Source organism: Oryctolagus cuniculus, chromosome 12 (genome assembly GCF_051225735.1).
Source record: "Oryctolagus cuniculus isolate XC-2025 breed Fujian yellow rabbit chromosome 12, ASM5122573v1, whole genome shotgun sequence".
Classification (NCBI taxonomy): domain Eukaryota; kingdom Metazoa; phylum Chordata; class Mammalia; order Lagomorpha; family Leporidae; genus Oryctolagus; species Oryctolagus cuniculus.
The window spans coordinates 73,798,806-73,826,370 of record NC_142878.1 but is presented as its reverse complement, the minus strand read 5'-3'; the positions used below and the strand labels follow the sequence as shown (position 1 = coordinate 73,826,370).

Sequence of the window (27,565 nt, the reverse complement as noted above, 5' to 3'; positions counted from 1 at the left end):
ACCATATTATGAAGTCACTTCTCATTTAATTATACCTCTCAGTAACTCTTCTACTACTTTCCTCCAAAGCATGCAAAATGCAAACTGCCCTACCTCTCACTTTTAAATAGCTGACAGGGACCGGCACTGTGGTGTAGCAGGCTAAGCCTCTGCCTGAGGCGCTGGCATCTCATATGACAGCCTGTTTGAGTCCTACTGTTTCACTTCGATCCAGCTCTCAGCTATGGCTGGGAAAGCAGCAGAAGATGGCCCAAATACTTGGGCCCCTGCACCCACGTGGGAGACCTGGAAGAAGCTCCTGGATGCTAGATTCAAATCTGCCCAGCCCCAGCCTTTACAGCCATTTGGGAAGCAAACCAGTAGATAGAAGATGTTTCTCCCTCTGTCTATACCTGTGCTTCTCAAATAAATACACCTCAAAAAAATAAATAAATAAATAAAAGGCTCCCAAAATCTCCATTTCTTCACTGGACTTTCCATGACTGGTCAAATAACAATAGTCCTTCCCTCTGGCTCTAAGTGTTTTGGTTCCTTTCTCAATTGTCTACCCCTCCTCAAACTAGCTCTTGTCTATCACTAACTTACTTTTTTTTTTTTTAAGATTTATTTATTTACTTGAAAGACAGAGTTAGAGACAGAGAGAGAGAGGTCTTCCATCTGCTGGTTCAGTCCCCTGATGGTTGCAATGGCCGGAGCTGCGCCGATCCGAAGCCAGGAGCCAGGAGCTTCTTCTGGGTCTCCCATGTGGGTGCAGGGACACAAGGACCTGGGTCATCTTTTACTGCTTTCCCAGGCCATAGCAGAGAGCTGGATCAGAAGAGGAGCAGCCGGGACTAGAAATGGCACCCATATGGGATGCTGGCGCTTCAGGCCAGGGCTTTAACCCGCTGCACCACAGCGCTGGCCCCACTTTTTAAGTTTATATATAACATAGCTTATTACCTTTAACAAAATAGTGTTAATATTTTATAAGTATTAATAAGTATTTATCTATAACATACTCATCCTACAGATGTCTTCTTACAAGATACTATCAAGAAAACCCTCCTTGGTCTCCTTCTCACCTAAAACTAGCTGCTACATTCTACCACATTTTGTAACATTGGCAACATCTGTCCCTTTCCATTTATCTAGTCTAAGCACCATAAAAATATTGTTTTATTCACAGCTGTATTCCAAGCACCCTGCACAGGGCCTGAAAGAAATCTGATAAATACAATTAGCTGACTTAGTTAAGAATTGTTTTCAAATATAAATATAAACTTTTACAAAACATGCAGTTTTTAAGTTATCTTCACAATTACATACTTGATAAATGTCTTCAACAGAAAGACAATTATAATAAGAAATTTGTCAACATTTAGAAGGTGCTATTATTTAAGATTACTACTATTGATTATTCAATGCTCACATTGAAAAATAATAACCCAAAGAAACACTTTTAAATCAATGTATAAAACCCAGTTGGGATTTATAGTATTCTAACAATGATCTAGCTACAACACTAAAAAAAAGACATTAGTCACTAGCATTAACATGTTACTTACCATATGTGACATTGTGATTTAACTCCGCTCTTCGTAAGGATTCATCAAGAACATCATACATTAATTCACTTGTCCTGTTTAAAAGATATTTTATTTGCAGAAGAATTACAGTATTCTAACCCAATAAAACACAGTTTTTCAAACGTCTCTCTTTAAAACTGAGGATCTACAGAAGAGAAGTGAAAGAAATCCATTTTATATTTTAAATTTTAAAATGTTTAAAGAACATTTAAAATTTTAAATCCATTTTATATTTTAAATTTCACATCTAAAAGATTTCATTTGCTCTTTTCATGAGCTTAACTTCTTGCTTTATCAAAGTTGACTAGTCAGCCAAGGAGGAGATATGCACAAATCCATCATTTGTCTCACCTATTCCCCGTTTACAAATGAGGATGTTTGGTTGAACACACTTACAATTTTCTTTGCAAAAAAGAGAGAGAGAGAATCTTCCATCCACTGGTTCACTCTCCAGATGGCCACAACAGCCCAGGCTGAGCCAGGCCAAAGCCAGGAGCTTCTTCAGGGTCTCCCACATGGGAGGCAGTGGCCCAAGTACTTAGGCCATCTTCCGCTGCTTTTCCCAGGCCACTGCAGAAAGCTGAATCAGAATCAGAGCAACTAGGACATGAACCAGCACCTATATGGGATGTTGGCACTGCAGGTGGCAGCTTTGCTCACTACACCATAGCACTGGACCCACCACGGGGGTTTTGTTTTGGTTTTTAATTCAAATACTAATCTTTTTCTGAATAACAAATACTATAAAAATCTAAGAAAGGAAGAAAAGATGTCACTTGGGATGCCTGCATCCCACACTGAAGTGCTGGTCTGAGCACTCTGGAGGCAGCAGGTGACAGCTCAAGTAGTTGGGTCCCTGCCACCCACCTGGAAGACATGAACTGAGTTCTTGGATGTTGCAGGTATTTGAAGAGTGAACCAGTAGATAGGAGATATCTTTTTCTCTTTATTTCTCTCTCTCTGACATTCAAATAAATAAAATTAAAATAGATAAAAGGTTTAATATGTATGGGGGCAGGTGCTGTGGCACAGCAGGTAAGACCACCACTTGGGATGCCAGCATCCCTTACGGGTGCTGGTTCATGTCCCGGCAGCTCTACTTCCAAACCAGCTCCCTGCTAATGGCTTTGGAAAAGCATAGGAAGATGGCCCATAAGATGGCTTATGCCCCTGCTACCCATGTGGGAGACCCAGAAGAAGCTCCTGGCTTCCCCCTGGCTCAGCCCCGGCCACTGGGGCAATCTGGGTTGTGAACCAGCAGATGGAAGATATCTCTCTGTCTCCCCCTCCCTCTCTGTAACTCTGATTTTCTAATAAATAAATCCTTAAGAAAAAAAAATTAGGGACTCAAGCCAGGGTCCCCTGCTGTTAAAGAAACTATAATCTAGTCAGAGCTGTTCTTGGACACTTCAGAAATATTTTTAAAAACAAATATATATGGGGGCCAGAGCTATGGCGTGATAGGTAAGGCTCCTGGATTCCGCCTAGCCCAGCCCTGGCCATTGTGGCTCTCTGGTTATGCACCAGCAGATTGAAGATCTCTAGCTCTGTAACTCTTTCAAATAAATAAATATATCTTTAAAATATTAAGAAGTATGTACATGTACACACATAGAGAATACCAATGCAATTGATGACTCTAGTTATAAACTGCAAGGGAATCCCTTTACATAAGCTATAAGAGTACTATCTTAGAACTTTGAAAGTTTCTAGTTTAAAAAGTATAACAAAATAAAGTTAAAAATGCATACAGTTGGAAAAGCATAAAGAGTTTATAACAAACATCAAAATATTAAAAGTTTAACATAAGCCATTGGCTAAAAGAAAAATCCAGAAAAATTAATGAAGAAGGTGAAGCATTTAACACCCAACTAGACTTAAGAGCTGGCAAACTACAGCCCATAGGCCTAGTCTGGCCAGGACCTGTTTTGATATGGCTATAAATGAAGAATAGTTTTTATATTTTTTGAATGTTTAGAAAAAAAATTTTAAAAACCTGAATTTCATGAAGTGGAGATTATATGAGATTCAAGTTTGACTGCTCATAAAGTTTCTTTAGAACACATTCACGCTCCTTCGTTTCTGTACTGTCTGGCTGCTTCCACATACCACAGCAGAGCTGAAGAGCTGTGAGAGACAACTTACGGCCTACAAAGCTGAAAACATTCCTCAGTTTCCTGAGCTCTCTGTTCACCCTCCCCCCACCACCACTCTTCTCACAGACACACACACCTAGAACTATTCAGAAACAGAGGAGATGGTACTTGAAGAGTACCTTTCACAATGGGCAGGATTTGAATAACCAGAGAGCCAGGATTACCCCCAGCAAACTGAGAAGATTTATGCACTCTTTTCATTGGTTTATCACAATTAAGCCAATTAAACACTGGGATAATCTCTTATCAGGAAAGCTCTGGGTGACAAAAGCCTAAAAGCTGTATCATGTGGCATTAAGTTATTAAGCAAACTTACTTAGCATAGTTTACCTTTGATCGTCTTTTCCTAGAAGTCCTAGAATTCTCAGCAGCTGAATTTGCAGCCATGGTGCTGGCACACTGTGGTAATTGAAATCTACTGGGAGCTTTCCTCCCACTACTTGCTTCAAAATTGTTACAAAACTCCCAGTTAAGTCTTTATATCCAGATGAATTCTCCTACATTCCCCCCAAAGAAAAACAACAACATTTTTGTTAGTAATTTCTTTCAAATGAAAAATAGACCTCGCTGAAATGCCATAGAGAACCTGACTTAAACATGCTCACTTAAAAGTTTACGTTTTGCTTTTCAAATCCTTGTTTTTCTCTTAATCTAGGTATTATAAAAAACAGCAAAAAGTAAAAAAAAAATAAAAAAGCTTACATTCACACTGAATCAAACACACTCTAATACATACATCTTCCATAATAAAACTCCTCTGTCTACCTAATCCTAATTTGAATCATCCCCAGAAAAGCTTCCACCACTGGCTACTTTTCTCCACACACAGTTTAATCACACTTCCTAAGTTTTTATAACTACATCTTAGAATCCTTAATAGCCAATACTAGCAATTAAAGCAAAATGTGAGAATTAGCATACTGGCATTAAAAACCATTACTCTGAAGGAAAATCAAAGACCTGTTTACAATCTCTGAACTGTACGCAAAAGACTTCTCATAAGCATGTTAAATTTGTTGCAGGTGGAAAAGCACAACCAAGTCTACTTAAATACACAAAAATCCCAAAATTTAGTGAGCCTGTCCATTAAAAATTAATTATCAGGGCCAGCAATGTGGCACAGCAGATAAAGCCGCCACCTGCAGTGCCAGCATCCCATATGGGTGCTGGTTCAAATCCTGGCTGTTCTACTTCCAATCCAGCTCTTTGCTTATGGCCTGGGAAAGCATTAGAAGATGGCCCAAGTGCTTGGGCCCCTGCACCCACGTGGAAGACCCAGAAGAAGCTCCAGGCTCCTGGCTTCAGATCAGCCCAGCTCTGGCAGTTGCAGCTGGAAGACTTCTCTCTCTCTCCCTCTGCCTCTGTCTCTCTGTAACTCTGCCTTTCAAATAAATAAATAAGCAAATCTTTAAAAACTTTAATTATCATAAAGAATTTAAACATATTTCATGGGGCTGGTGCTGTGGTATAGAGGGCAAAGCTGTGCTGTGGTGCAGGCATCTCATATGGGCACCAGTCCACATCTCAGCTGCTCCCTTTCAATCCAGCTCCCTGTTAATACTCCTGGGAAAGGAGCAGAAGATGGCCCAAGTGCTTGGGCCCTTGAACCCACATGGGAGACCCAGAAGAAGCTCCTTGCTCCTGGCTTCCTTAAAATGAACATCAGCTTCTTCAATGCAATTTTTATTATGTAACAAGGCCAAATTTCTGGGAGGAAAATCACAGATCTTTTAAATTTTAGTATATGTTAGAAGGAAAATAAGATTTAATATCAAATATCTATCTATACCATACATTGGAACACAATGCATTAAAGGGAAAGCAAGCTTTGGTTCTAAATTTTAAATGAGTTAACAGCCTATTTTATTTTTATAGTAGGTGCTCAGGAAATCTCACCAATAAATACTTCTGGGAGCGGGAGGATGGCTCAGCAGTTAAGTCACTGTTTGGAAATCATGCATCCTATATTAGATTGCCTGGTTCAGGTATTAGCTACTCCCCTTCTAACCTACTTCCTGCTACTGTGTACCCTGAAAGGCAGTGGTGATGGTTCCCATCACATGGGAGACCAAAAGTTAGTTCCAGGCTCCTGGATTCAGCCTGGCCCACCTGGACCAGGAGAGTCAATCAATGGATGGGAGACCTGTTTCTCTGCCTTTCAAATAAAATGGAAACACACATACACACACATACACACACACACACACACAAACCAGGAAATACACTCAGGCTGAATTAGTATAAATCTTATCATTCCTATTTAGAGAGAAGTTTCACCATATCATTCAACCCTTTTTCCTCATCTGACACAGTATTAACACATGAAGTCAACAGTACAGTCTATACCGCCTAATCCCCACCCTGCTTGTTTCTACAAGCTGCTTGGCAGCCGCCGAAGCTCTAAACAGCGAATCACCGAAAAACCACGAAGATGCACATCGTAATCACCTTCCATACTTCTTAGTAGCACAGAAAGATTTTAAGCATTAAAAAAAAAAGACCTATTCTGTAATGTACCTACAACTCATAATTAAAAAGTCAGCAACAGGTGCATAAAATGTTAATTAAGCATTTTAATGAACCATCCGATTTTAATTTCATAATTATATTTTTCTAATGGAACTCATTCAGTACCTCCTAAAATGTCCAACTTACCTTTATCATCCTAAAGTATATGTGCAAGGAAGCAGCCATGACCCCAACATCTCTGTCACAAAGTGCTTTCCGAAATTTAACATGGATATGTTGTACTTGATTAGGAGCGATGAGATGGAATTTGTATAATGCCAGGACAGCTTTTCTTCGTATAATCTCCCTGAGGATAAAAAAATAAAATCTACTAGCTCTCTGCTATGGCCTGGGAAAGCAAGCAGTGGAAGATGGTCCAAGTCCTTGGGCCCCTGCACCTGCATGGGAGACCTGGAAGAAGCTCTTGGTTCCTGGCTTCAGATCAGCACAGCTCTGGCCATTGTGGCCAATTGGGGAGTGAACCAACGGATGGAAGACCTCTCTCTCTCTCTCTCCCTCTCCTCTCTCTGTGTAACTCTGACTTTCAAATAAATAAATCTTTAAAAAAAATTTTTTTAAATCTAAAGAAAATGTGAATTACCAGGCATTTAATTTGAAATGATTATGGGCCAGATGACTTCAAAATATCAGCTCTTTCCATAATATAAAGATTTATATACTTATTATTAATTTTATTCTAATACACCAAACTATAAGAAGTGGTTATCTCTAGAAGATAAACATCCACAGACTTTTTTTTTGAAATATTTATTTATTTATTTGAAAGTCAGAGTTACACAGAGAGAGAGCAGAGGAAGAGAGAGAGAGAGAGAGAGAGAGAGAGGTCTTCCATCCACTGGTTCACTCCCCAGTTGGTCACAACAGTCAGAGCTGCTCCAATCCGAAACCAGGAGCCAGGAGTTTCTTGCGGGTCTCCCACATGGGTGCAGGGGCCCAAGGACTTCAGCCATCTTCTACTGCTTTCCCAAGACATAGCAGAGAGCTGGATCAGAAGTGGAGCAGCCAGGACTCGAACTGGCGCCCATATAGAATGCTGGCACTGCAGGCGGCAGCTTAACCCGCTACACCACAGCTCCAGCCCCTCCACAAACTTTAACTGCCCATGTTATATAATTCTCTAGCTACAGAAATGTTTATAATGAGAATATACTACTTTTGAAATCAGAAAAAAAAAAGATAAATTATTAATTCCCTAATTCCACTTTTTTAAAACTTATGGGGCCAGCATTGTGGCATAGCAGGTAAAGCCACCACCTGCAGTGGCAGAATTCCAGATGGGCACCAGTTCAAGTCCTGGCTGCTCCACTTCTGATTCAGCTCCCTGCTAATGCGCCTGGGAAAGCAGTGGAAGATGGCCCAAATTCCGTGGCTCCTGGTTTCAGACCAGTTCCAGCCATTGCGGTCATTGGGAATGAACTAGCTAGATGGAAGATTCTCTCTCTGTGTAACTCTGCCTTTCAAATAAATAAATAATTCTTTTAAAAAACTTAATTGGGATCAGCACTATGGCATAGCGGGTAAAGCCACTGCCTGCAGTGCCAGCATCCCATATGTGTGCCAGTTCAAGTCCTGGCTGCTCTACTTCCAATCCAGCTTTCTGCTATGGTCTGGGAAAGCAGAGGAATATGGTTCAAGTTGGGCCCCTGAACGCACATGGGAAACCTGGAAGAAGCTCCAGGCTCCTGGCTTCAGATTGGCCCAGCTCCAGTCACTGCAGCCATTTGGGGAGTGAAACAGTGGCTGGAAGACCTCTCTCTCTTTCTCTCTCTCTCTCTCTGCCATTACCTCTGTAACTCTACCTTTCAAATAAATAAATAAATATTTAAAAAAAAATATTTATTTGAAAGGCAGAATGAAAGAAAGAGGGAAAAACAGAGGGAGAGAAAGATCTTCCATTTGCTGGTTCACTTCCCAAATGGACACAACAGCCAGGGCTGGGCCAGGCAGAAGCCAGTAGACTCTGTCTGGGTCTCCCAGATGGATGACAGGGGCCCAAACACTTGGGCCACCTTCCACTACTTTCACAGGCACATTAACAGGGAGCTGATTAGAAGCACAGCAGCTGGGACTTGAACCGGCACTCCAATATCGGATGTAACAATGCAGGTACCCCTCATTCTACTTTTAAAAGCTATCTCTAGAAGTTAGGATGTCAACAAAGGTTAACTCATTAATATACAATTTTAGCTAGTAATATAAAAGTATTAACATTTTTAAAAAATCTCTTTAACAGTTTCAGTAGTGCCTTTTATATATATATTTTTTTATATCATGGGCAAACATACTCCAAATACTTGAGTAGAGGGGAATACACATAATAAAAAGATGTTATTCCTCTCCCTACCTAGTTCATCTGTTTCAAAGGACTCATGATAACAAAGAGAAATACATATGTTCATCTTGCACTTCATTTGTAGCAGATAACTGAAGCAAAAAAGGAGACGCTATCTTATGTTTATAATGTAGTTTCCAAAGAAGTATATTTCTTGTTATTCTCTGTAATTCACAGTTCCATGTATCTCAAATTTGTAGACTATACTGGTAATACTCAAAAAATCACAGAAGTGAAATATTTACTTATACTACAAAAGAATGATGATTAGGAAAAATATGTGTTACTTTTATTCAAAAATGAAATATTTTAAGCTCTGTAATATTTATTTCTGTCAAATACAAGATAACAGAGCAGTGCAAGGTTGATCAGAAAGCTGTAGATTTGCAAACATTACCAAAAACAAGCTGTTCCTCAGCCCCAGGGCTACCTGCAATCTATTTTTGCTCTAACAAACAGAATTTATCCTAACAAACTAGTGTTTTAAATTTCATAGGAAGGATCTAAATAACTAATAACATAAAAAAATGTATTTCTGTCACCCAAAGTCATAGAATCTCAAAACTGAGGTTTAATGTAGTCCTCTGTGTTCTATTCAAGAATACTTTTTATAATACTCCCAACAAATGATCATCCAGCTCCTGCTAATTGCATTAGTAAACAGTTCAATATCTTTCTAAGCAAACTATGGCATGACGGAAAACTCTTCTCACCTAAAAAAGGACTGGGGCCAGCATTGTGGTGTAGTGGGTTAAGCTGCCGCCTGAGATGCCAGCATCCCATAGGGGCACCGGTTCTAGACTCAGATGTTTCACTTCTGATCCAACTCCCTGCTAAGGCATCTGGGAAAAGCAATGGAAAATGACTCAAGTCCTTGGGTCCCTGCACCCATGCAGGAGACCCAGAAGAAGCTCAAGGCTCCTGACTTCACCCTGGTCCGGCACCAGACATTGTGCCATTTGGGGAGTGAACCAGTGGATGGAAGCGATGGAAGCGATCGATCTCTCTCTCTCTCTCTCTTTCTGTGTGTGTGTGTGTGTGTGTGTGTGTGTCTGTAACTCTGCCTTTCAAATACATAAAAATAAACCTTTAAAAACATGTATAAAATAAGCATTTAAAAAGAGAAAAGCTGATTAATAACATATTTGTCAGTAGGAAAAATAACATAATAACTGCAAACTACATCCCAACATATTGCCACTGGGTGTTAACCAATAGTAATTCTGAGAGAGAACAGGTAAATGAAGTGACGAAAAATAAGCTCTGAACAATCAAAGGAATCCCTAGGCCTACTCATAAGTGGTAGTACTAACACAGGACATCAAAGGGTCTGGATTCGGGCTCTGGAGTTAGTATGCAGAAATACAGCCAGGGATTCAAAAGATGAGTCTAACCTTCATCTAACATCTTCTGAATGACAACTACGGGCATATTTGGAGCTCCATTCCATTTTACTTAGTTCTTCACTCCATAGGCTGGAATTGTGGATGGACATTAACTACACTAGCAGAGTTGCAAAAAGTCTAAACTCTAGCCAGGATTTGAAATTAGACTCTTTGGAAACCTAAAAAAAAAAATGGGAAAGGGGTCCTTTCGAGGGTTAGTAAGTACAGTCACTACAAAAGAGGATGGTTAGGAAAATGTGTAAAAATATGCTGCTGATATAATCAGATCAAAGTATAAATACCCAAGAAAAGCTAGTATTTTCTAACAATTATTTACAATCACTCTTTGTTCTAAACACAGATTTGACATATAAAACCTAAGAACTCTGAAAAGCCTATGAAGCTATTCTAGAATTCTCAGTAAAAGCTATTATTTTTGCTGGAAGATCCATGGCCCAAGATTTGTTAAAGAATACAAACTATAGGCCGGCGCCGTGGCTCACTAGGCTAATCCTCCGCCTTGCGGCGCCGGCACACCGGGTTCTAGTCCTGGTAGGGGCGCCGGATTCTGTCCCGGTTGCCCCTCTTCCACTCCAGCTCTCTGCTGTGGCCAGGGAAGGCAGTGGAGGATGGCCCAAGTACTTGGGCCCTGCACCCGCATGGGAGACCAGGATAAGTACATGGCTCCTGCCATCGGATCAGCGCGGTGCACCGGCCGCAGCGCGCGGGCTGTGGCGGCCATTGGAGGGTGAACCAACGGCAAAAGGAAGACCTTTCTCTCTGTTTCTCTCTCTCACTGTCCACTCTGCCTGTCAAAAAATAAAAAGAATACAAACTATAAGATAACATTTTACAATCTTTTGTAAAATTAATTAATTTATAAAAAGGCAGAGAAACAGACAGGGATCTCTCATCTGCTCATTCACTCTCCAAATGTTAACAATAGTACAATCTCAGCCCATTAAAAATACTGACTTTGGGGCTAGCACTGTGGTGTAGCAGGTTAAGCCACCACTCGCAATGCCAGGATCCTATACGGACATTGGTTCAAGTCCTGGCTGCTCCACTTCCCATCCAGCTCCCCGCTACTATGGCTAGGAAAAGCAGTGGAAGATGGTCCGAGTCCTTGGGCCCCACACCCATGTGGGAGACCAGGATGAAGTTCGCAGCTCCTGGGTTCAGCCTGGTCCACAGCCGGTTATTGTAGCTATCTGGAGAGTGAACCAGCAGATGGAAGACCTCTCACTCTCTTTCTTTCCCTGTCTCTCTAAATCAGCCATTCAAATAAACCAAAAAAAAAATTTAAAAAAATATATATTGACTAGGGAAGCATGACATAAAGTGTTATATGAGTAACAAAAAAAAATCTTTACCAAGAATATCTGTATATTCAAAATACTGAAATCACAAAGAAAAGAAAACGATGCAAACTTTTTCCTAACTTTAAAGATTCTGAAGCTAAGGGGTTTAGCCAAAAACAAAATTATTTCCAGCAGGGTGAAAAAGTAAATCAAGCTAGTAAGACTATGCTAAGGAATCTTAGAAAAGAAAGTTTATAAAATACTACAAGTTATTGTTTATTTGACTATATTCTGCTGTAAATTAGAATTTGAATGCTATGATTTTAATATAAAAAGAAGAATCTTTCCAATACACAGAAGCTTTGCATTCAGAGCACTTTAACTATTCCCATATGTTTTCCCTTATTTCACTTTACCCTCAAAATAACTTTGTGAGAACTAAGGATCTTCAACCAAGCCCACATATCCAAGGGAAAAACAGAACCATTGCTCATTAGTGGTGCAATTGGGAAGAAAGCCAAGGATTCCTGATTCTAAGCTTCACTGTCTCTCACTATAACATTAGAAAGTTGCCTAAAATTCTCCTAAACCCACATAAAAATAGGATGATCATATTGGGGATTTTTGCATTATATCTGACAGTCAAAGAATATTCTCAGACCTAGTAGCATTAAGTTAAAGTTATGACAAATTTAAATTTTGTTTTTTGTTTTAGATTTTTTTTATTTATTTATTTGACAGGTAGAGTTACAGAAAATGAGAGAGAGACAGAGAGAAAGGTCTTCCTTCCATTGGTTCACCCCTAAATGCCCGCAACCTCCAGAGCTACGCCAATCCGAAGCCAGGAGCCAGGTGCTTCTTCCTGGTCTCCCATGTGGATGCAGGGGCCCAAGCACTTAGGCCATCCTCCGCTGCTCTCCCAGGCCACAGCAGAGAGCTGGACTTGAAGAGGAGGAGCCGGGACTAGAACCGGCATCCATATGGGATGCTGGCGCCGCAGGAGGATTAACCTAGTGAGCCACGGTGCCAGCCCCTAAAACTTTGTTTTGAAATATACCATATAACACCTATCCCAAAAGAATTTACTTACTTAGAATGTTGGAGTTTATCTTCGATTAATGGAAGAACAGCTGGAATCATTTCTCGAGGGAAAATCTGGCTGACAATAGTAAGCGCCATACATACTTCTATCAGGTTAGTGCTCTGCAAGTCCTGGCATAATCATTAAGCAAAGAAAACATACAGTGTAAAATGTGACAAGAGGAACAGCAAACCCAACACTGTATTGGCCCAATATACTAGTAATTTTCTCCTAACCTTATAGTTAATTTGTACATCCAGACTTAATTTTAAAGGAATATCACTATTTGTTTCATTAGCCTTAACAGAGTCAATAAACAATATAGCCACAAAGCAACTAATATAAAAGCAAATTGTATTTCTATCCTGCTACTGGCCAAAGTAGTCTCCTTTATTTTCTAAACAAATAACAAAACAATCTAAAGAATTTTTCTTATTAATCAACAATAACAGAAGTTTAAAAGAAAATAGTTGTATACAATAAAATGCATACTTTATATACATTTACAAATGCATATCAATTATTCTAATAGAATTTTAAAACATGTTTTTGAAAGTCTGGAAAACATTTAAGTTACCAGTAACTTTAATACAGTTAATGACTTAAAATTTACAAACTACTACACACATACACTTTCACATATCAAAAAGATTCATACATGATAAATGGAAAAGCTCAACAATTCAATTATTGTATCTCATTCTTAATTTTAAAAATTTCATGAATGTGGATTGTAGTTTTACTAACTTCAGTTACCCAACTGTATTATATTTTCCTTTAAAATGTCATTTTAGAGTTTCTAAGATTTCAATTATCTGGTTTATATCTATATCCCTTTAGAATAGATTCTAGAGAGAAAGACACAGCATGAAAAGTCTCCCTGGCTAAGAGTTTGGAGATCTGGATTATAATCTAATTATTAATTTCGAAATGAAATAATAACAGCAGTAGCAGCCACTACTTCACACTATTTCAGTTAGCCCTCAAAACTCTAAGCTCTATTACATCTCCCCATTTCACAACTGCAGAAACTGATCTAAAAGATCTTTCTAACCCCATTCTATAAATCCATCTCCTTCCAAGATTACCTAACAATATGATTGAGGAGAATGGCAGATGCCAACATGAATAATTCAAGACTTTATATTAATTGAAAGACCGACCATACCTTTACAACTGTATTCACAAGAAGCAGCAACAGTTCATGACTTTCATGCAGAAATAAAGAAACAGCCAAGTAACCTAAACATTGAGGGCATAAAGTCTGATTACTACCCACCAAAAACAAATCTTTCCCAATAGATTTAATAAAGCAATAATATGTTCCTCATTTTAAATTCAAAGGTACCAGTTACAGACTAAAATAAAAACACATTGCTATTAAAATATGAGGTTAAAAAAGCTTAGCCTAGCAGTTAAGGTGCACACATCCCATATGAGAATACCTGGGTTCAACTCCAGAACCTAGGAGGCAATGGTGACAGCTCAAGTAATTGGCTCCCTGGCACTCATGTAGGAAGACTTGAATTATATTCCCTGTTCCTAGCCTTGGTCTAGACCAGCCCAGCCCCTGCCATTCCCAGCCAGCCACTTCAGGGATGCAGGGACTAAGTCAGATTGGAGAGCTCTCTCTCTCTCCCATTCTGTGTATCTACCTATATGCCTCTGCCTCTGCCTCTCTCTCTCTCTCTCTCTACCTCTCAAATAAAAAAATAGATAAAAACTTAGGTAAGGAAGATTTCAAGTCTTCTTCATCCTGAAATGTTTGGGAATTACAGATTTTTCAAGGATACACTTGTAAAGGAAAAGGGGCTAGCTACGTATACCTACTGATGGTCCTATAAATAACATTAAGATATGCCTTCTACCTCTTGTGAAAATCTCTACATAATTAGGCCTATATTTTCTAATAGCCAAACAAAATTATTCAAAAACGAATAGTTATTAGAGTTAATAGTCAGTTATGGCTGCTTGTATTATTGCGTAAGCTACCGTACACCAACCCATAAGATTCAGATCCTATAGTAAGTCATCCACAATCTTATCTTCTCAATCTGAAGGCACTACTGAATGAGTAACAGCTACTGAGGAAAAAAAGCACTCTACCACATTTAATGTACTCATTGGCTTAAATAAGCATTTCTGTTTCAATAATATTTACACCTTTTAAAAGAACATAGGGGCCGGCGCCGCAGCTCACTAGGCTAATCCTCCGCCTTGCGGCGCCAGCACACCAGGTTCTAGTCCTGATCGGGGCGCCGGATTCTGTCCCGGCTGCCCCTCTTCCAGGCCAGCTCTCTGCTGTGGCCAGGGAGTACAGTGGAGGATGGCCCAAGTGCTTGGGCTCTGCACCCCATGGGAGACCAGGATAAGTACCTGGCTCCTGCCATCGGATAGGCGCGGTGTGCCAGCTGCAGCATGCCAGCCGCAGCTGCCATTGGAAGGTGGGCCAGTGGCAAAGGAAGACCTTTCTCTCTGTCTCTCTCACTGTCCACTGCCTGTCAAAAATAAATAAATAAATAAAATAAAAAGTACATAGGATTGAAGAAATACATTAATATATAACGACTGCCATGTACTTGGAATCTAGATGTTCCATGTCAATTTCTGACACCTCTCATACTATTCAACTAATATTTATTAGACAGTTACTATAGGTCAAGTACTTTACAAGCCTTACTTCATTTAAAACTCACAACAACCCTATGAAGTAGATACTATTATTTTTGTAATATAATACTGAGGTCCGAGGGCTACAGCTATGACTTGGTGGAGCCAGAACTAAACCCAGGCATTTGCGGTCAGTCCACATCTTAAACCCCTATGTTGTATGGCTTCTCTACATAGTCTTCCATGAGTAATGAAGTTGCCTGATTTTCATGCTCTTTTTTTTTTTTAATTCTCAATTCTTCCAACCCTTTCACTAGCGATTCTAATATTAACTGTCTTCATTGTTACCTAGCATCCATTCTATGTGTGCTTATCATGCAATGAGAGAAAACAGAAACTCCCAGTTCTCACAACTGAGAAGTAGCAGCCAAGTCTGACAGCAACATTTTCACTGAAAGTCTGAGAAGCAGAGCTGCTACTCCAACAGTCATGAAAGAGGTAAAAAATAAATAAATAAATAAATAAATATTGACCAGGACCAAGAAAGGGATGAGGAAAACCCCAGAGAACATTTAAGGTGGTGATTAAGTTTTAGCAGATTGCTGACAAATCACTTGTTCAGCAATAATACCCATACCCAAGTCACCAACATCTACACCAACAAATTAATCCAAAGATCATCTCAGTGAAATCTTAATTTTATCTGTTAAGCTAACCTACTTTGACAATCAGACAATAGAGAAAAATATGTTCTGTGACTCAAAAAATTTCTCAGGGGATAGTGCAGTGGTGTAGTGGGCTAAGCCTCCACCTGCATTGCAGGCATCCCATATGGAAATAGGTTCTAGTCCCAACTGCTCCTCTTCCAATCCAGCTCTCTAATATGGCCTGGGAAAGCAGAAGAAGATGATCCAAGTGCTTGGGCCCCTGCACCCACGTGGGAGACCTGAAAGAAGCTCCTAGCTCCTGGTTTCTGATAAGCCCAGCTCTGGACACTGTAGCCATTTGGGGAGTGAACCAGCAGATGGAAGATCTTTCTGTCCCTCATCTCCCTATAATTCTACCTCTCAAATAAATAAATAAAATCTTAAAAAAAAAAAAAACTTCTCAGGTAAACAAAACTATGATCATAATATATATTTGAAATGACTAAGTGAAACACAGGATAAAAGCTTAGACTAACAGAAATTTGAGTTCACATTCTAGCTCCATCATTTATTAGCTCTATGATCTCAGACAAATGACAAGACCTTTCTGTTTTCTCACCTTTTTTTTTTTTTTTTTTTTTTTTTTGACAGGCAGGGTGGACAGTGAGAGAGAGAGAGACAGAGAGAAAGGTCTTCCTTTTGCCGTTGGTTCACCCTCCAACGGCCGCCGCGGCCGGCGTGCTGTGGCCGGCGCACCGCGCTGATCCGCTGGCTGTTTTCTCACCTTTAAAGTGAAGCCAAAACAACCTCATAAAACAAGGCACTTAAAATGTCTCACTCATTGGGCATTGAAATTTATTTACCAGCCGGTGCCGTGGCTCACTTGGCTAATCCTCCGCCTGTGGCGCCAGCACCCCAGGTTCTAGTCCCAGTTGGGGCTCCGGATTCTGTACCGGTTGCTCCTCTTCCAGGCCAGCTCTCTGCTGTGGCCCGGGAGGGCAGTGGAGGATAGCCCAAGTCCTTGGGCCCTACACCCGCATGGGAGACCAGGAGGAAGCACCTGGCTCCTGGCTTCAGATTGGCACAGCACGCCGGCCATAGTGGCCATTTAGGGGGTGAAACAAAGAAAAGGAAGACCTTTCTCTCTGTCTCTCTCTCTCTGTCTAATCTGCCTGTCAAAAAAAAAAAAAAAAAAAAAAAGAAATTTAATTACCAATAGTCACACAAAAAAATAAGAAGACATTCTCCATCAGGGAAGGCACCCAAACTGGCCTTAGAAACCACAGCAGAGAGGGGCAATGGGAGCAGATCAAAGACACACGAGAAGGTTTAAACGTTATCTTTAAAAAACGACTTTTTGAAACACCATCTTAAGTGTTAAAGTGATTATATGGATAGGACTGAGTGTCTGGTAATAGATAATTTTAAAAAGGAATGAATGCTCCAACATGGAAAGCAATGCACACAGCAGACTCATAGAACAACAATCACTTTAAACAGCACTCTAATCTCAGAATCAGCCCTTAAGGCATTCTGATCTGGCTGAAAAGCCCACAAGAGCATTTCAGGCATGGAAAGCCAAGACACTGTGGCAAAAAGTGTCCTACATGAAGGACCACAATGGGTGAGACCCCAGTGGAAAGAAGAGGTCATCAAAGAAGGAAGTACTTTTCTCTGAAGGGAGGAGAGAACTTCCACATTGCTTATGGCCTTCTCTAAACACTAACAGAGTTTGTGGATCCAAAAGGCTTCCATAGCTTAGGCAGCGCATGTCAAGAGCCTCGGGTAATCATTAAAGTATTGTTAAGAGTGTTGTTAAATTGGCCAGCACCGTGGCTCAATAGGGTAATCCTCCGCCTGCGGCGCCAGCACACTGGGTTCTAGTCCCGGTAGGTCGGGGCACCAGATTCTATCCCAGTTGCCCCTCTTTCAGGCCAGCTCTCTGCTGTGGCCCAGGAGTGCTGTGAAGGATGGCCCAGGTGCTTGGGCCCTGCACCCCACAGGAGACCAGGAGAAGCACCTGGCTCCTGGCTTCAGATCAGCGCAGCACACCAGCTGCGGCACCCATTGGAGGGTGAACCAACGGCAAAGGAAGACCTTTCTCTCTGTCTCTCTCTCTCTCACTATCCACTCTGTCAAAAAAAAAAAAAAAAGAGTGTTGTTAAATTAACAAGAGTCACTGTGCACTAACTGCCCTTGCAGGACCTCTGTCTTCAAAGAGTTGTATTATAATTATGTCTAAGTGCTTGCAAAAGATGTATCATTCTTGGGTACTCCTTTAAAGTTATTTTCACTTTTTTTTTTTTTTTTTTTTTTTTTTTTTAGAAAATTAACTTCAAGATGCAATGACTTTGAACAGCCCTTGTCTCAACTGTTGAGGAACAGTTTTTTGGGTTTTTTGGTTTTTTTTTTTTTTTTTCCTGCAAATTGTTGAACTCCTTACTTAGTATAGAGTTGGTCTTCTGTGTATAAAGTTAATTGAAAATGGATCTTAGTGGAGAATGGGACTGGTGATGGGAAAGGAAGGAAGTGGAGGGGTTAAAGTCATACTTATGAAATGTATGAATTTTGTATTCCTTAAATAAAACCTTTCTTTGGGGGAAAAAATAAAAATAAATAAAATTATAGTCATGGAAAATTTTTAAAAATTAAAAAAAATGACTTTCAGGGCCAGAGTTATGGTGCAGTGGGCAATAGCTCCACCTGCGGAGCTGGCATGCCCGTATAGGCACCAGTTTGTATCCCTCTTCCAATCCAGCTCCCTGCTAAGGCCTGGGAAAGCAGTAGAAGATGGCACAAGTGGCTTGGTCCCCTGCACCTAGGATGGAGACCCATAAGAAGCTCCTGGCTTCGGATTGGCCCAGCTACAGCCATTGTAGTCATTTGAGGTGTGAACAGGCAGATGGAAGACCTTTCTCTCTCTGTATCTCTACCTCTCAAATAAAATAAATAGTTAAAAAAAAAAAATGACTTTTGGGGCCAGCACTGTGGCTCAGCGGGTTAAGGTCCCAGCCTGCGGCACTAGTATCCCATATGGGCACCAATTCTAGTCCCTGCTGCTCCACTTCCAATCCAGCTCTCTGCTACGGCCTGGAAAAACAGTAGAAGATGCCCAGGTTCTTGGGCCCCTGCATCTGTGTGGGAGACCCAGAAGAAGCTCCTGGCTTCGGATCTGCTCAACTCTGGCTGTTGCAGTCGTTTGGGGAGTGAACCAACAGAATAGAAGACCTCTCTCTGGCTCTAACACTGTCTTTCTAATAAATCTTAAAAAAAAATGACTTTCAGTCAATAGCACATATTAAGAATATCTGATGCCTGAAAGGTTGTATTTGGAATGATCTTTTGTTCTCTTTTTCTGAAAAGATCAAAAAGAAATTTTCAATTATTGTTGAGCATTTTGGGAACAGTGAAAACCTTTTCAGTTTTAAACAGCAGCATGCTAGACATGAATCCGTTTGGCGGCTGGCGCCACAGCTCACTAGGCTAATCCTCCACCTGTGGCGCTGGCACGCTGGATTCCAGTCCCAGTTGGGGCGCCAGATTCTGTCCCAGTTGCTCCTCTTCCACTCCAGCTCTCTGCTGTGGCTCGGGAGTGCAGTGGAGGATGGCCCAGGTCCTTGGGCCCTGCACCCGCATGGGAGACCAGGAGGAACCACCTGGCTCTTGGCTTCGGATCCGCCCAGTGTGCCGGCCACTACGCACCAGCTGTAGTGCCCACTTGCACTACGCGCTGGCTGTAGTGCCCACTTTGGGGGTGAACCAACGGAAATAGGAAGACCTTTCTCTCTGTCTCTCTCTCTCTCACTAACTCTGTCAAAAAAAAAAAAAAAAGAATATAGACATGAATGCATTTGGAAATATCCAAAAATTAGCCATAAGAAGAGACAGTGATGACAGATACAAGGCAAAAGTCTGGTATTTCTTTGCTCCTACCCAACTTTTTTTTTTTTTTTTTTTTTCATTTCTTTTACTTCTCCACTTTCATGCCTTCACTATTTCTTTCCTTTCTGTTTCCCTCCAATCTTGAGCCACTTTTTTATTCTCTTACATATTAGCTCATAAGTCAAGAAAACAGTGGCATTCCTCTTAGAGGTATCTATTTAAGAACTCTGGAAGATACACTCAAATAAACTAACCTCCTTTAGTGAAATTTCAGCTCAAGTAGGAAAGACGTTTATGAGTTGAAGCTATAAAATTTATCTGGGTATCTGTGTTGTGGTATGGTGAATTAGCTGCCACTTGGAACGCCTGTATCCCCTATTAGAGTACCTGAGATCGAGTCCCACTTCTACTTTTGATCCAGCTTCCTGCTAATGTGCTTAGAGACTGGAATGGATTTCTTGGCGCTCAATTTAGGCCTGTCTCAGCCTCAACTGTTGCAGGAGAGTGAACCAGCAGTTGAAAGATGAATGGGTATCTCCTTCTTTCTTTCTCTCTCCCATTTCTGTCACTTTGCCTTTCAAATAAATAAATCTTAAAAACATAAAAGGTATTCATTATTCATGGGATAGATATGGTGGGAGCCTATTATATGCCAGGTGCTGCAGGCACATATACAGGTGGAGAATTTACAATGCTCCCAGTTTGAGAATCGCTGCAACAACAGTGGAGGAGACAGATACAAACACAGAAAATAGTAGTTATAATGTTGTAATGGGCTTCATGGAGGCTTGAATCATGTGCTGTGCTCATACAGTCAACATAAGACACAGAAACCTTATTTCTCTTGTCTCTGAGATTTAGAGAATATGCAGATTAGATTTCATATGATAGTTCTGAAGCAAAACCACTTTGGAACTTGTTTGAAAATTGCATGGCCAGGGGTCCACATTGTGGCACTGTGGGTCAAGCCATCACCTGCAATGCTGGCATGCCATATGAGCACAGGTTTGAGTCCAGCTGCTTCACTTCTGATCTAGCTTCCTGCTAATCAACCTGGGAAAGCAGCAGAAGATGGACCAACTGCTTGGATGGGGTTCTAGGCTCCTGGCCATCTGGGGAGTGAACCAGTGGATGGAAGATCTTTCTCTCTCTGTCTCTCCCTCTGTCTCTCCCTCTGCCTTTCAAATACATCTTAAAAAGAAAAAAAAAAAAAAAACCTGCATGGCTAGAGTTTAGTCAGTCTTAACTTTGGTCCTGTCATTTTCATTTTGGCCACATGGGGCATGACGAAGGGCCTGTGTCCTGCTCTCCTATTACTTGACTGACCTCCTTATAAGTGTAGGCAGGAAATTTTAAAAATGATAGTCAGTCAAAATTGAAGAGTGTTAGTACAATTTTTTTTTATAACTGTTGTTTCCTTTTGCTTCTTAGACCTACATTTTGACATTTTTCACTTTAAATGTAATTGTATTTTTAATATGTAAAACATTAAATAATTTTGACATTTTTCACTTTAAATTTAATTGTATTTTTTATATGTAAAACATTAAATAATTCAAAAGTTTTAAGACTTTATTAAATAATACAATCAGAAGATGTTCACTCTCATCTCTTGTCTTGATATTCATTTTGCCCCTTGCCCTCATAAGTAACTATTACTATTTTCTTTTTTTTTTTTTAACTTTTATTTAACAAATATAAATTTCCAAGGTACAGCTTTGGATTACAGTGGCTTCCCCCCCTCCATAACTTCCCTCCCACCCGCAACCCTCCCATCTCCCTGCTATTACTATTTTCATTAGTTTCTGATTCATCTTTCCATTGCTTCCTTTTGAAAAAAGAAACCAAACTATGCGCACACACTCTGTCTTACACAAAAGGCATTTATGTTTGCACAAAAAATACTATATAGATTACTCTACACTTTGTTTTGATATCTTGATACTATTACACAGTTACATAGTTTTCATTGAGTAGATGCACCATAGCTTTTTCAACTAGTTCCCTACCAGTGGACATACAGATTATTTTTGAATTTTACTCCTATAAATAATACTGCAATAAATAACCTTGTACATGTTTTAGTTCACAGCTGTGGGAGCTTATCTCAAAGAAGAGCTCAGAGTCATTTTATTGAGATTCATGATCTTGCTTAGAAAAACATATTCTTTCCAATGAGAAAGTTTGGGGTGACTACTAACAACAGTGACTACAACGGGAAGAGCTTTGCAAGCTGATCTGAAAACATTAATAGAATAAAACTGTTCTTTGGGGTAGTATTTAAGAGAAATCAAAGTTTTAAGAAAAGCAAATTATTAAAACAGACTACTTTAATAACTCAGAAAAAATATTTCTTGCCTGAAGGGATTTTAGAATGAATCTAGGATCTAAAGTATTAAGATATGAAAAAATTAATACCATACAGTAACAGATGTTAGGAGCCACCTGAGTGATCACAGAATTAAGACTTTATTTGCAGTATGGAAAGGGAAAAAAAAGGAAGCCAAAAGACACTGAACTTAGAGGAAAGAACACAACAAATCTGTATGATAGAAGAGCATTTTGAGTAGAGTGGGTGTCCAATAAGTGGAATATTGTATACATACTGTTTCAAAATCTTTACCAAGACATCTCCCACCCTTACTCTACCATCTGACAGTTCTGATCCATAAATCTACTTAGAATGCTAATCCTTGACAACATCATGTTATCAACCCCTCTGAATGAAGAACTCTTCTAAAGTGCTTCCTTTTTGGACCCTCATTTAAAGCTGAATGTTTAGGAAAAGAAAACTAAGTCTTTGAAAGAAATTAGCCTAATACCCCTAAAGGTTAACTAGAGATGATAATTTTTAAAAATAATTCTAATCTTCATAGCTAAAATTTGTGAGAATGGGTTCAAATTTATTCTGGTCAATTTGCTTTTTCCTATAGAAAATATTTCTAACCATTTAAACTGATGAAGTTAAACAGACTACTTAAAACCAGCTTTACTGGGGCCGGCACTGTGGCGCAGTGGGTTAAAGCTCCGGCTTGCAGTGCCGGCATCCCATATGGGCGCCGGTTCACATCCCGGCAGCTCCACTTCCGTTCCAGCTCTCTGCTATGGCCTAGGAAAGCAGTGGAAGATGGCCCAAGTCTTTGGGCCCCTGTATCCATGTGGGAGACCCAGAAGAAGCTCCTGGTTCCTGGTTTCGGATCAGCTCAGCTCTAGCCATTGCGGTCATTTGGGGAGTGAGCCAGAGGACGGAAGACCTCTCTCTCTACCTCTCTCTGTAACTCTGCCCTTCAAATAAATAAAATAAATATTAAAAAAAAAAAAAGATTTACTGAGGTACAATTCACATGCAAGAAAATGTACCCATTTTAATGAGTTTTAACAAAACTATATAGTCGGGGCCGGCGGTGTGGCGTAGTGGGTAAAGCCACCGCCTGCAGTGCCAGCATCCCATGTAGGCGCCAGTTTGAATCCACTTCCAATCTGGCTCTCTGCTGTGGCCAGGGAAAGCATTAGAAAATGACCCAAGTCCTTGGGGCCCTGCACATACGTGGGAGACCAGGAAGAAGCTCCTGGCTCCTGGCTTCAGATCGGCGCAGCTCCAGCCGTTGCAGCCATTTGGAGAGTGAACCAGCAGATGGAAGACCTCTCTTTCTCTCTGCCTCTCCTTCTCTCTCTGTTTAACTCTTTCAGATAAATAAATAAATCTTAAAAAAAAAAAACACCTATATAGTCTTCTAACTACCATCACAATCCCATGCAGATTTTACTCTTTCCTACAACTCCAAAATGCTATGGGTCATGAAACTGATTCATGTATAGGCTCTGAGCTTCTGAAGTGCTTGATCTTTTAACAGAGATTATAATGCAGTGTTCTAAAAACATACCATTTACCAGTCATCATTTATTCTATACAGCAGTTAGAACTTTAAGGACAATATTATAGTATGAAAGTCTTAAACACACACACCTACTCTTTTTTCTAGTAAGTTTCCTTGTTGGGCCAACTTGATTGCGTGTATATAGCCAAAGGAAGCATCATAGCCAAGCATTTCACAATACATAAGTCTCACCATACATTCCTTCATCATTTTCTGAAAAGAAAAAAATCCAGTAACTACACAAATAACAGAATGTCTTATGTTACAATCATTTCACAGGAAATATCTCAATCCTGACACTGATACGAAGATAACATACATACATATTATAAATTAATCACCTGATATCATATTGTATGAATATAATGTGGACCCAGCGTTAATTACCAAAAGTACTAATTTTAGTAAAATTATTTCAAATATTTTATTAATGACCACACTATAAAATAAACCAATTCTAGTTACTTCTAATTCTATGGGCCCTTAGTGTAAAATTTGGTTATAATATGATACATGTGGAGCTCAGACAAAATTCCATGCATGGTAATCTGACTTGGCTTCCAAAATGCAGGACATCAATTTAACACACTTTGTCAAATGAAAACATTTGTAAAATTCCCACAGATGGTAATAATTTCTTTAAAAAATATTTTTTCACATCTAAAAATCAAAATATACCTAGACATTTTTAGAATACTCTACTAATTGTTTCTCAGACTTTTGGCTAAGACCAAATGTAGAATACCCTACTAAATGTAATAGTCTGCTTTACAGGTACTCTTTTTTTTAATAATTCACAATTATTATTAACTAAAGGGTGTGACTCCATTAATAGTATAGCCATTTAAAGATTCAGTTTTTTAATGGGATCTTCCAATATTTTCAGTGCCAGTTAAACATTTTTCAGAGAGCCTAGAAGTTTCTTTTCAATATTTACAGCAAATTTTAATCAGAAATAAAAATATAAATGTTTCCCAAAAAGTTCATAAGCTATTTTAAACTTGAAATCTAATAGGGCTGGGGCCGGTGTTGTGGCATAGTGGGTAAAGCCACTGCCTGCAGTGCCGGCATCCCCTAGGGTTGCCAGTTCGAGTCCCAGCTGCTCTATTTCTGATCCAGCTCTCTGCTATGTCCTGGGAAAGCATTAGAAGATAGTCCAAGTCCTCGGGCCTCTGCATCCACGTGGGAGACCAGGAAGAAGCTCCTGGCTCCTGGCTTCAGATTGGTGCAGCTTCGGTGGCTGCAGCCAATTGGGGAGTGAACCAGCAGCTGGAAGACCTCTCTCTCTCTCTTTCTCTCTAACCAGCAGATGGAAAACCTTTCTCTCTCTCTCTCTCTCTCTCTCTCTCTCTGTATAACTCTGACTTTCAAATAGATAAATAAATCTTTTAAAAAAATGAAATATAATTAGAGCTAGCATATTACAAGATTATTAAACCATAAAATGCTTAGAAAACAGTAAAATAGGGATCGGAGCTGTGGCGGAGCCAGTTAAGCTGCTGCGTGCACTGCCAGCATCCCATATGGGCACTGGTTCAAGTCCTGGCTGTTCCACTTCAGATCCAGCTCTCTGCTATAACCTGGGAAAGCAGTAGAAGATTGCCCAAGTCCTTGGGCCCCTGTACCCACGTGGGAGACCCGGAAGAAGCTCCTGGCTCCTGGCTTCCGATCAGCCCAGCTCCAGACCTTTCTCTGTCTCTGCCTCTCTCTAACTCTGTCTTTCAAATAAATAAATAAATCTAAAAATAAAAAAAAAAGAAATTTAAAAAAAGGAAACAGTAAAATAAAATACTTTAAGAAAAATAACTTTTACTACTTTACATGTGGAAGTGTGTGTGTGTGTGTGTGTATATATAAATAAGAAGGGCGTAAAGTAAATCATAAGAAAATTTTAGGGAATGAGATTTAATTCAAGTCACTTGTGCTTAAAGCAATAAAATTAACCCATTAAACATTAATTAAGACTACTAAATTCTGAGAAAATACAAGATACTGAAGTCTTGCATCAATTAAAACTGAAAATGTTAATTTAAGCCATTAAGTATCACCTCTATATTTGTAGCATTTTACCTCAGAGTTTTTCAAAAACCATCCACAACTGACTTTGCCTACGATAAATTACATTTTAGCAACTGGTAAGTCAGATGTCACTATCAAGTCCACAGTGGGCCAGATTTCAAACTTATGTGTGTGGACACAACTATGCAAACTTACCAGTGTTGTAGTAGGAGCAGAAACAGTTGCTTTCAAACTACTTAATTCCTGCTGGATTAATTTCTCTTCTTCCTGAAAAAGTAAAAATATTTAAATGTTTGAATAACTACTATTTTCAACAGTAACTTAATTTTTAAGGAGAAAAATTAAAATCTATAATACTTTCAACTAAAAAGAAACATTAGAGATACAAATATTACATGCTTGAAGTATGCCCAAAGGCATTTTTTTCACCCTCAGAATCATCCCTGGAGAGAATAATTATTTCCAAACTAACCTACCATTCCTCTTCACTCAGTTACTGAACTTTTAAGGGACCACTTGACAGAAAATGGTTTTAAAAAATTGAAGAGACGGGCCGGCGTTGTGGCATAGAGGGTAAAGCTGCTGTCTAAGACTCCAGCATCCCTTATGGTGCTGGTTCATGTCTCGGCTGCTCCACTTTGATCCAGCAGCAGCAGATGGCCCAAGTGCTTGGGCCCCTGCTACCACAAGGGAACCCGAGATGCAGCTCCTGGCTCTTGGCTCCCATCTGGCTCAGCCCTAGCAACTGCAAACGTCTGGGTAGTAAACCAGGGGATGAAAGATATTTCTATCTTCCTAACTCTTTCAAATAAATAAATCTTTATTTTTAAAACTGGTGAGAGGGAAAGAGTAGAGAGAAATTCTCCATGTACTGTCCCAGTTTCTTCCTCATTTCCCCCTATGCTTTTCCCAGTCTCTCACACACCCCTACTATGAGGGCACTGACACTATTCACTTTGTAACTTTACCTCCTTAAGCACTTTAAATTGGCCTCATTTTTGGTCAGTATGAAGCTATCTTTAAATTGCACACTGAGGACAGGTGTGTGGCACAGCAGTTAAGCCACTGCTTGGGATGCCTGTATGCCCTATCAGAAAGCCTGGCCTTCCATACGGATTCTTGTAACGTGCACCCTGAAGGGCAGCAGGTAATGAATGGGTTCCAGCTACCCATGGGGCAGACCTGAATAGAGTTCTAGGCTCCCAGCTTCAGCCTGGCCCAGCCCTGGCTGTTGCAGTCATTCGCAGACTGAACCAGCAGACAGAAGATCTCTCTTCATCTGTCTCCTTGCTTTTCAAAAAATGAAAATTAAAAACTTTAAAAAATAATAGTAAATCACACACTGAATTAGTAAGTGTGCACTAGGTAGATAAGGAAGAACTACTAGTGAAGTCCTACCACATTTGGATACTCACATACAGTTTCAAACTGCAATCTGAAAGTCAAAATCAATTATTTTTTAAGATTTCAGGGTCAGCATTGTGGCATAGCAGGTTAAGGTGTCAACTGCGACACCAGCATCCCATAAGAGAACTGATTTGAGTCCCAGTTGCTCCACTTCCAATCCAGCTCCCTGCTAACAGGCCAAGGAAAGCAATGGGCCCTGGTCTTCCACATAGAGACCCAGATGGAATTTCAGGTTCCTGGCTTCAGCCTGACCTAGCCATGGTCACTGCAGCCATTTGGGGAACGAATCAGCAGGTGGAAGTGCTCACTCTCTCACTCTGCCTTACAAATAAGTAAATAAATCATTAAAAAAAATTTCATTCCACATCTCATAAAAATTAGCAAAGAACAAAAACATTAAGATAAGCAATACTGAATCCACAAATAACGATTCTGGTATATGAAGCAGATCTTTGGAGCACAACATCACCTTATTTCAGCTTCCAAAAGAAAAAACTTCTTGTAACTTTGAGGGTACTTTGTTTCTCTTCTCTTTTCTCCTCTCCTGACACTGCATCATAATTGTGCTGTCACTAGTCTTATGCCCAAAATGGATGACCAAATCCTTGGAAGAAGGGAATGTCTTTTATTTTATTTTCCTCAAGAACTTCTAGTTAAATAGTTGCTCCATAAACATCTGTTAGGCAATTTATGACATAGAATACATTTTTAGGATTGCAACTCCTTGAAACTTTGGGTCAGGATCACACAACTATAGAGACCAGAGTTGT

General features: G+C 40.0%; 1 protein-coding gene across 5 annotated transcripts in view; it reads right to left on the bottom strand.

The window, feature by feature from the left end:
* Positions 1–27,565, bottom strand: part of AP4E1 (adaptor related protein complex 4 subunit epsilon 1) — an 83,905-nt gene that overhangs the window by 55,119 nt on the left and 1,221 nt on the right. For 4 of the 5 annotated variants that reach the window (XM_070054200.2, XM_070054202.2, XM_089310341.1 and 1 more), the window contains exons 2-8: positions 25,584–25,655; positions 23,459–23,582; positions 13,521–13,594; positions 12,362–12,483; positions 6,380–6,539; positions 4,055–4,221; positions 1,548–1,621 (exon numbers count right to left, since the gene is read on the bottom strand). In XM_070054200.2, coding sequence (XP_069910301.2) covers positions 1,548–1,621; positions 4,055–4,221; positions 6,380–6,539; positions 12,362–12,483; positions 13,521–13,594; positions 23,459–23,582; positions 25,584–25,655 — 793 coding nt within the window. Of the gene's footprint in view, positions 1–1,547; positions 1,714–4,054; positions 4,222–6,379; positions 6,540–12,361; positions 12,484–13,520; positions 13,595–23,458; positions 23,583–25,583; positions 25,656–27,565 lie in introns of those variants that run through there. The other variant, XM_089310339.1, reaches the window with a different exon arrangement.